General features: G+C 36.4%; 1 protein-coding gene across 5 annotated transcripts in view; it reads right to left on the bottom strand.

Annotated features, from left to right (window-relative positions):
- Positions 1-1,084: 1,084 nt before the first annotated feature.
- Positions 1,085-11,019, bottom strand: part of LOC134530570 (CCR4-NOT transcription complex subunit 10) — a 30,399-nt gene continuing 20,464 nt past the window's right edge. For 3 of the 5 annotated variants that reach the window (XM_063365523.1, XM_063365527.1, XM_063365524.1), the window contains 5 exons: positions 10,611-10,965; positions 9,790-10,175; positions 8,584-8,750; positions 8,065-8,174; positions 5,701-5,883 (listed from right to left, as the gene is read on the bottom strand). In XM_063365523.1, the coding sequence (XP_063221593.1) occupies positions 5,722-5,883; positions 8,065-8,174; positions 8,584-8,750; positions 9,790-10,175; positions 10,611-10,965 (1,180 nt within the window). In that variant the 3' untranslated portion in view covers positions 5,701-5,721. Of the gene's footprint in view, positions 1,348-5,700; positions 5,884-8,064; positions 8,175-8,583; positions 8,751-9,789; positions 10,176-10,610; positions 10,966-11,019 lie in introns of those variants that run through there. The other 2 variants (XM_063365526.1, XM_063365525.1) reach the window with 1 other exon arrangement.

The following is an 11,019-nucleotide window of genomic DNA, read 5'->3' as shown; positions in this document are numbered from 1 at the left end:
TACAGTGCACTTCAAACCATAAAATTATTTAAATTAACAAAAAAAACAATGAATTTAACTGAACTATATAGCAGACCTGCCAACTCTCACGATTTTGGTGTGAGGCTCACGATTTTAAGGTCCATCTCACGCCCTCACGCCAAAATAGTGTTTCCTCACGATTTTTCGGGGCGCCAAGATTTTGTTTGTAAAAGTTACAAAACAAGTTTTACGAAAGCTTACAGTAACGAGTTTCCATCAATACTCAAGTCACGTAAAGGAAGCAATGTTGCGTTTTATAGCGTGTGCCATGCTGATTTTTCTATCTCGCTTAGTGGAAGAGGAGACATTGTGAAACATGTCGCTACAAAAAAACACAACTAACACGTGAAGTGTATTGCTTCCAATAAAAAAATTCAATTTTGCTGTGAACAGTGATAATAGTGTTACACGAGCAGAATGTTATTTTACATCTTTTTTAGTTGCGGCCCTGCATGATCACTACATGACAGCGCTAAATTATGTTCAACTAAATTAAATCTGTAACCTATAATTTGTTGAAATAAATTTTGAAACGGAGACCATGTAACATATGTACAGGTATGTCACTTAAATTTAAAGATTGTCATTTGTTGTTTTTTATATCTAACCTCTATTTATGGGCCTGAAATTTTTTATCGAGGACCTCAGATTTTTTAAATTTGAATGTTGGCAGGTCTGATATAGGTATGAAAGGTGGCAGGTGTTTGTCATTAAATGACAAGCCAGTTAATTAATAAATTATAATTACATTATAACATACACCCATCTAGCAAAGTAACATTGATTTAGAAGCTTGATATTAAGGTAGTGTACCTTGACAAAACCAGATACATGCAGCCAATTATGTATCTAAATCATGCAAATCCTTCCAGAGCCTTAGTTATCATCACATACAAAAAATATCTTGACTATTAAATAGTCGAGTGAGAGATTGTACTTCTTATATTCTCATATGATTTTGGAACTGCTGGTTCATATGTGGTACAAGCAAAGTTTTGCTAAATTTAAATAAATTTTCATTAATGTATGAATTAAATATGACAAGCAAAAGTAAAAAAAAAACTTGATTTTTAGTATTTATTTTTTAAGTCATCCATGGTCGTCACTCGAATACTCAATAACTTAGTGGCTTCAGTAAAATATGTGGCAGGCGTCAACCTAAATATCAGGCTGTGGACCACGCTGACAGACACTGTGGCTAGCAGCACGCACTCCCACGTAGTCCGTCCAGACAGATCGCTCCCGTGAGCAGCGGCCACAGCTGCGTGCCTCACCGGTACTGCAAGGCGTGCTGCTTGATGATTGAGCGGGCAGTGTCTGCGTGACCTGCAGTTAACACACCAGCCACTGCAGTGGGCCCGAGAACGGGACATGGGGATACCAGTAACCTGCTCCATCCGAGTGTGTGTTTGTGAATGGATCAGGGCTTAGTAGCATCTTGTAAACATTTGGAGTCGCTGGATATAGTGGTGGTGATGAGCTGAGAATGGAGCATTGAAGGGAAGACTCGTAAGGAGAAACGGGAGTACCCGACACCTTTCGTAATGTGCCGAGATGTTCTTTCATTTAACGTAACAAAAAGTTCTGATACCACTAGTTTTAAACTGGATTAAAAGGGGATGAAGGAAGAGTGATGCTATGTAGGAGTTGAGGTGAGAGGAGGGTGCTGGGTTTGTGATCTTCGTACTTGTCACCTGACTGTAAGGTTTCACTTGAATTAGTCATAGTGTCCTTCAATTAATACGCCGACAGGTATTTCCAAGGACCTGAATATTTATTTGTCATCTGCATGCTCAGCTCTGTACATGAAGTCTATTCGCTGCACACTCTATTCTACCCAAGTCCAAGACTCGATCGCGAGCACCCACCAACAGTGTACCACGGTAAGTCTCGAGATGCCTTACAGACTCTACACCAAGTTTTAGTTGCTTAATGTATTTCTCTTACTCAAATCACAATATTGCAGTGTACCGACATCGGCTCTCTCTCTCTACACTACCGTACCATGTGGTGTCCCTGCATAAAAAACACTGAACTCATTCGATCTCTGCCATGCTGCCAAGAGATGTGTTAGCATTTTCAAACTATGCTCCAGAGAACAAAACTAACTGCAAGAGCGGCATGTCTTGGTGTGCATAACTGCACAACATTGGTGCCTCCACAGAGTTGAAATTATACAAATCCTCTAAAATTATACTCCCTTACTCTGACAAATTATAATCAAAAAATAAGGGTATACAATATTACATTTATTAATTTATGATGAAAATTTGTTTGTTATGGTTTTGTATATAAATGTCATACATTTATTTCCTCAAAAATATCTTAAAATTCAATTGTACATATGTATTTGTATTGGACAGATGCAACAAAACATTATTCTAGTTTATAATAAATCCTGATGTTTTATCTTTCAAACAATTAGAAAAGATGTATCATAAAGGTTATGTATCAGGAGTAATTTGTGAATGAGTGAACAAATGCGATATTATGTGTTGATTCAATGATAGCATCATAAGTCGGAGTAACTAAGCTACATGGTGCAGCAATAAATCACTGGACTCGGATGAACATGGATTCCAATCCCAGGTTAGCCACCTTCAGTTTTGTTTGCTATGGCTTTCTGAAATCACTACATGCAAATGCTGGGATAGCATGCTTGCTACAAATTCCTTAATTTTTCATAGTTTTAGTTAATGAGTGAAAAGGGGTTGGGGGATTGGAAAAAGATGAGTGACAAAATATATCATTAATTTATTTTTTTAAATCAAAACAAAATCTGAAAAAGGTGATTGTTGTTACAGGTCTAGGTGTTTAGTATTTCCTTTTATCTGGTCATTTTTGGTAGTCGAGTGTGTGATGAAAACAATAATGAAACAGAAAAATATGCAGATACTAAAGATGCTAATCAACAATCAACACAAGCAATTAGAATAAAAATAGAAACATCCTTAAAATATCTCATTTAGAACACCTGTGAAAATAATGTTGGCAAAATAATTTTTCTTCATTAATGAATGATGATAGATAGCTATTTATTTTGAATTTAACTTCATACGCCTAAGTTGTAATCAGTTTTTTTTTGTGTACATACATTAAAGCTAACAAAAAAGATTTATCTAGTCTGAACAATCTCAAGCATGTTGTTTTCCTTGACTCCATACGTTTTTAAGTGTAAAAAGATGAAAATGGATTTACCTGAAAAGTAGTAGGCAACATGCACTACACACAATATGCTATGGTGGTGCATCAAAAAACAATGAGGAGGCCAAATGAACTTCAAAAGTTATGTACATATGTCAAAAAATTAAAGGAAATAAAAAACTATACAAAATCACAAAAAAGTGCACTACTCTACCAAGAACGTCAGTATAGGCATAACATCGCTGTGACATTGACTCCAGCACAAGCCAGGCATAGCTTGTGTGCTGTGTACAGCAACATGCATCTGCTCAACGAGATTCTGACACTGACACACACTGACACTGACAGACACACTCTCTCTCTCTCTCTCTTTCTCTCTCTCTCTCTCTATGAATTTCACATGGTCTTATAAGAAAAAAAAATCAGAAGATTGTTGCATCAGGTGACCTTGCACACCATGGCATGAGACTTTCACCACCAATCCACTGACCACCAAATTTAGGTATGTATGTGTCTTATACTCATGAACAAAAGCTTGACCTGTACATTAAAAAAAAAGCGATGCCAATGTCACCCTTTTCGAGGGCCAGATATTATTGTTTTAAACTAATCTGAGGGCCTGACTCACATGAAATAGTAATATTTTTCTTACAACAATTTTTTAATGTTATGTTATTCTGTTTTGAAGAAATGAAAAATAATGTACGGGATTTACAAAAAAATATAAACTATTAGGTCAATAACAATGACCCAGAAACAACAAATAGATTGCAAAATGTAAATAATACTAATTAAATATTTCTGTGAGAATATTATAACTTCCGAACAGTTTTTTTCTGATAACTTGTTCTACATATAAGTATGTACAAACAAAAAACTGTAAATAAATGACAATTTACGAGATATTTATTTGTTGAAAAAAATCTTCAGGCAGGCTGTACGAAACAATGTTGCAGGCCACCAGTAGTGTTTTTTAATATTTATACTATAAAAGGTGTAGTAAAATTAGATTTTAGAGGGTAAATAACTCTTATAACTCTTAACAATCACTTTTTAACCAAATTTCACTCAAATTGCTACAATTATTGTATTAACTCAAATAAAAAATTTAGTGAATACTATTATTTTAGTACTTAAGTAAGAAGCACTAACAAAATATTCAAACAAAATGGATTGTAAAAATTAATCAAGTTTCCTAATTCATAATGCAAGACACCTCTTCTTACCCATTTACATAATTGAATTAAACTCGCTGATTAATTTCTTGTTCCAAATAAGTTGTGACTTGTCCCACTAATTCATACAATATTTTGTTGAATAAAGTTCTAAGTAACATTTCAACATCTTGTATGTTGAATATTGCATCACATTTACAAAATTTCACCAAATTTGGATATAAAAAACACAACCTAATCTTCTGTCTATTAGCTACTGTGATAATAGGCAAATTATGTTCCAAAACAAAATTTGTGGTCTTTTTGGTTTGAAAAACATTAATATTTTTGGTAAGTATGAATAATTAGAGTTCGTTTGTGAGCAATTTTTTTTTTTGATAGTCAATGTTTCAACAACATAACATGCCTGTGGCACATCATCCCCCCAGTCAACATGTTACGAAACTTGTGTTATGGCAACGAGAATCATTAATTTATTATTAAATGCCTTAAAAGGCCTACAAAATACATTGAATTTGTGAGATTAGTAATTAGTAATTACACAAAGGAAAACTCTAAGTCATGTGACTTTATGTTTTGATCCATCACTATTCTCCCACTCCACAATACAACACAGAGTTTGCTTATATCTTTTGTATTCACAAGTGCATTTAGCAAATCCAAACCAATATAATTCTTGATACACATATTTCAAAAACTATTTATTTCTAATTCAAATCACATTATGTCTCTCACCCAACATTGTTCAAAAGGCATAGCAGTAACCATTGTACATACAGACATATTGTTAAGTCACACATCTAAAGTTTTCTATTGAAGTTAGAATATATATGCTTACTATGAAGGGTAGCAAGCAATTTTCTCTGTCAAGTTACTAAATTTTTAGCAAGAGTTAGGCACAACATTCAAGTTTGTTTTCCCCATTTATCTTATTTCAAAGAATGACGTCAGATGATCAGTTATAAAACTGAGCTTACCAAATAACTTTAGACTAGTGTGATGAACACAGTTTTTGGTGGGAAACAATATTTGAAAATTGGTGGTACAGGGTGGCAAAAAATTAACATTGTGAGTATAAACTGCCAAATGGTTCCTTGTTTATTATTCTTCCTTTACCAGTCAATAAGCCATTATGCCATTATATATAAAATTTTGGCAATTATATAACTGGATGCCTACACTTATACAGAAAGCAACAAAATAAAGTGAAAATTCTTTCTCGCACTATTGAAGGGGACAGCAAAAATTGTAGTGCAGGAAAGTGAACAAAGCTGCAAATTCCTACCCTGTGAGCATTACATGAGACAATAGTAAAGTGAAGTACAATGAACATGAAAATAAATAAAATTAGGGTTTTCCATTTGTATTACTAAAAAGGTTTCTATTGTGCACCGAGTACAGGAGTTATGTTGACAACAAAATAAATATGCAGAACGTGTATGTTATAGTTCACTACCCACTCACCTAGTTGTAGTTCAATGTAAAGAGCCAGCATTATGACATGGACAGGAATATCACACATCTGGTTCTTTGAGATCCATACCTGGAACAAATATATTGCGTTAAGCAAGAAGTTCACATCATACTTGCTTAAAAACTCTAGTTTCTTTTACTAATACAAGTCAAGCTCACATCATCAAAACTCATAATATGCATTCAGAAAGAAAATTAGCAACAGCTCAATATTACATTCAGTGTCAGGTAAGCAGGATTACTCCTGTTCACCATTCTTGGCTGTTGTGAAATAAAATTCGATAAACATAACTCTTAGGACTGTATAAACCTTCAAAATAGGTATTCAAGATTGAAAAATATTTAGGTAATTCATAATGAATTAAAAAAAATTATAACAAAATAAAAAAAACATTTTCACACAACTGTGCATATAATACAATAACTCAAATGTAACATCATCTCTAAATTATGACAACAGTGAACTTATTACAACCTCAAACAAACAGTATTTATCTGAGCCTACGTCACACATTTTGTGCAACATTTGAGTTTAAAAGAACGTAGTATGATCCTTACTAAAGTTTTTCACTTAAGTCACCGATAAAAAGAAATTGTTTGAATTCCAATTATTATGATGAATAAGTAAATGTAAATGTCAGTGAACTGGCAATTTACGCAATCTTCAAGTGTCTATCAATGTGAACTGTGCCCCAACAATATTGTTTTCATGTGAAATTTCCTACACTTTCAAATGTAAAATTTCATGACCAACACTGCAGCCATTCTTCTGCAATTTGCGCAGGCATTGCAGTATTCCATTTCAATTTATGGAAACTTTCCGATCTATAAGAAGCCAGCCACAATTTACTGATGCTGTGAAATTCAACTTTTATATTCCTCCAGCTTCGAACATGGTTCTGGTTGACTCTCGTTCCTAGTTCCGTGCAAAAGTTATTCCTATTCAAAAGAGATGGGTGAGATTGCGTGAAGTCCAGACTTGATTATTTTTTAGCAGAGTCCTTAAAAATCGAATCTATCTTGAGTAGTTGCAAAAGCTTTATTTTAGGTGTAGTAAATTAAGAGTATTATAAACTGTATATAAACTACGAAATTTACCAAAGCAAAAAATGTAAATAGGAACAACAAAAAGGTCAATACTGGTATTATATTTCCTGTTTATGGTTAGCAAAAATTTTCCCCACTTCAAAAATGAAAATACTTAGGTATTTTGAAACATTAAAATATTTAAAAAAGAAATGGTAATAAAATAGATTATAAAAGGGCCATAGAGCAAAACAAAACAAAAATAATGCCATTCCACATTTTAAATGTTTGTGCCGAACATCAATACAATTTATTTACCCTGTTGTAGAAAAAATTTATTGCTGACATTAAAATATTTTATTTTTGAAGTTTGTTTGTTAAGTTACAAATGTATGGTGTTCTTTTGGCCTTTTATTCCAAAATGGTGTTGATTTATAGGGTTTAAGATGTAAATATATGGGATGTATCTACATTTTTTTGGCAGTGTAATTACATATGTACGTAAAGTAACCATACTTTAAGAAAAATTGGATAAATTTCAGGGAAACGTTAATTGTAAGATAATAAATGTGAGGTTTAACTGCAAAGGGTTTCCAAAATGTGATATGTAATTTCATGCTCCTTGCACATGTCAAATAGTACATACAGAGTTTTTAAAAAGTACTTGTATCATTGAATACAATGAACTCTGCTTTTCAGCAGAGTCGAGTTGAAGCTATGTACTCACTCAACTCAGCTCAAGTTTTCGAGACTTGCCATCTATAATTTTTAAAAGCAAAGCAGTTAAAACTAATCTCTCCTCTTTTGTTTATAAACCTGCATTTCAATAAGTTCCATGCACAGACCATAAATACACTTCTCCCTTCCCTCATCCCGAATCACGGCTGTCAAGTCCTTAAATATTATCCGAGAGTAAGCAAAAATAAAATCCTTTTTTATTGCTTTTCCATGCTAAAATTCCTCATTAAATGCCTAAAAATGGTTTCATGTTTCATTTGAAGGTGAAAATTTAATTTTTAATTTTTAATTTTGTAAAGTTTACCTCAATTTAAATGGTGAAAACTACAGTACTCACACTAGGAAAAAACATCAAAATGAAACATCTTATATCAGCTCCGCTGTACTCTGAATAAAATTGCTAAACCATTTCATGACTGACTACCACAGCCTCACAAATTTTAACACTGTAAATTAAGTTTTAGAAGTGCCATAGCCATATTCTTACCTGCTTGAGTGTTTCTCCAGCCTTGTCTAACTCTCCACGTATCGCAAATGCCACAGAGAGGTTGTACTGCATGGTAGCACGAGCTGTCGGCACAGAGCTGGGGAACCAGCCTGCAACACACAACATTCACTGCAGTCAGCAACACCTCTCAGGAAACTGGTCAAACCAACAAAATATAGAAACCACCATGAATTTTTTTCTTAATGTCTGTGTGTGGTGAATGTGTGTCTGCAAGTACCTGCTGGTGAGGACTTGAGTTTACGTCATTATTGCTCTTTCCTTAATTTAGAATAATAAATGAGTTTCTTAATATCGTCACCCTAAGCCAAGACGGACACCAATCTACACTGACTACAATACGTTATGTAGTCATAGATTGTTTCTTACTTGTTACTGAATATAACTGACACTCCAAAAAAAAAAACTATTAATCTCAAATGTCTGGTAAACATTCCCAAGTAAAAAACCATCACCTGAACAAGCGTTGCATGTGTGGGGTGACAGACAAGTGATGCGTACCTCTGAGTGGTTTGCGCTCCTCCCCTTCGTGGTCGGCTTCGCGTACGTCGCTGACGGGAGGCACGAGGGAGAGGTCCTGCACATTGTCTGGGTTCAAGTGCTCCACAGCTTCCGAGATCTTGTCCATCAAGATGAGCGCCTCCGCGGCGTACATGTGCCCTAGCATTCTGCCAACACAACATGCACTCCCCCCTTAACTTCTTGGCAGTTCATCACAATTATAGTATAATTATATGGTGGTTAAATATAAATACATTCTTAGAAAGAATCACAACACTTCTGGAATATGTGGTAAATTAATTTTACTAGGTAATAACTAGTAAAAAATAAAAAATATATAAACTAGATACAGTAATAGCTCTTCAATATTTGAGACCATCATCATGCTGTTAAAGTGATTTTTTTTGATTATTGAATGTGTTAAAATAATCATTAGTAACTTTCTTTTATCAATTTATTTATCTATAACTGCCCAAAATAAACACATATCTGTATCTTACAATATAAATCAATATTCAGCACTATAATTAAACAACACATAATGTGTATGTAACAATTGTTAGCTAGGACACAAAACTAAAGGAGAAATATTTGATTGACATACTTAACAGAATGTCACTACAATTTTAAATTGAATACCAACATTTTTTTTTTAATAAACTTAAAAAAATAATAATAAAGCATACAATTTCACAGTGTTAAAATATTTATAACATCCTTTAATGTTCTCCATTTTGTTACTGAAACATAAATTTTTTAAATACAATACTTCTTCCTAATAAATTTGCAGAAAACTATGGTAATGTTCAGTGGCTTGAGTGGAGGGAAGGGTTTAAAGTGAGGCTGCCAACAGAATACTAGTTTTTTTTTTTTTTTTTTTTTGGAGAAACAGTGGATTTGTAGTCATTAAAAAAAGTACGTAAATTGCGAAACTATGAAAATTAAACAAAATTAAAATGTTGACGGCAAGATGACACGAGATTATAATGGTTGTAGAGTGGAATTTCATTACAAAATATATCACATTTTTAGGTCTTAAGAACCATTATATTTTCTAATTCCTACAAAAAATTCTACATCTAGTAACAGTTCAATACAAAGTAGGTACTTTCATTATTAAGTACCAAATTTAAATTTTTTTTGTAATTTGTAATTAATGAAAGACATAGTTATAGTGAAGCAAGGCTAGTTATTTCATGTCATCACCTGTGCGTGCCGGGGAGGTCCGGCTGCACCAGCAGGGTGCGGGCGTGGCCCAGGGCCGTGACGTAATCGCCCAGGCACAGGCCCACATAGGCGCTGTCGGCCAGCGCAGAGCAGCGCAGCATGGCCACCTCGCGGGGACCGAGGGGGTTGGAGGGGGCGGCGGGCAGCCCCCCCTCCTCCGGCAGCAGGAGCAGGGCGTTGCGCAGGCACAACGTGGCGAACTCGAGCGTCGCCACAGGCACCGCGTACGACTGGCCCTCGCAGCTGTACCGGGTGTCCTGCGACAGGCAGGGGCTCAGCACCACCTTTCGGTGCGGCCCGCTGCCCACCACGCTCCGCACCAGCTCCTTCTTGCGCTCCTTCACCTCGAAATGCGGCTTGTTGCTCTGCAACAGCATGCGCCCATCTCACAACCTTCCTTCCATCCCCCATGGCACTGACGCTACCCCTACACGAACCCAAGGTTTGTTTGTTGCTTTACGAAACAACAGAGCGGCTTCTTTTTCTTCAGCTTAGCTGTTGTGCCTTTAAGTCTTACCAAGAGTCATCAGAGACCACAACTCACAATGACACAGATCAGGAATACTGGGAAAGGAATCAGCCAAGAACTTCATGAGGACTCATCTCAGTATTTGCCCGGAGTGATAAATATCAAATCAAGCTGGTCATAACTTGGATTCAAACCCGAGGAAAATTTTTTTGGGGAATTTCCTTACTACTATAAGCCATGGCAGATTACTTTTCGAAAGCTTTTTCCAAACATCCCTGGTCTGTGTCAGTGACCTCGCAGTCAACGGTACGCGAGGACAAATATCGGGCACCTGCTTGTGGACCATGATGCAGCACTCGGCCAGCCGCAGCCAGAGGCGCGGGTTCACATGGAAGACCTGCACGGCCTCGGTGAGGCAGTCGAAGGCCTGGGCGGGACGACCCGCGTGCAGCAAGCACACGCCTAGGTTGTACAGGACCTCGTGGCTGCGGTTGGCCCCCAGGGTGTGGAGCGGCCGGCCGGAGATCGGCTCCGACGGGTCGGGTCGCGGCAGGCTCCGGACGGCCGCGTCGTTCTCCTGCAGCGCCTTGCCCAGGTAGAAGCAGGCCAGGTGCGGCTTGGCCATGTAGTGGTGGATGCATCCCATGTCGTTGTAGAACAGCACCGCCGGGCTCTCCCCTGCGTCCCTGCGACGGAGCACCGTGCTGGACTAAGGCTCTGCATTGTATACATAACCCAGC

This window comes from Bacillus rossius, chromosome 3 (assembly GCF_032445375.1).
Source record: "Bacillus rossius redtenbacheri isolate Brsri chromosome 3, Brsri_v3, whole genome shotgun sequence".
In the NCBI taxonomy this organism is placed as follows: Eukaryota; Metazoa; Arthropoda; class Insecta; order Phasmatodea; family Bacillidae; genus Bacillus; species Bacillus rossius.
Note: the sequence above shows the minus strand (reverse complement) of the source record. Positions and strands in the feature narration are given on the sequence as shown.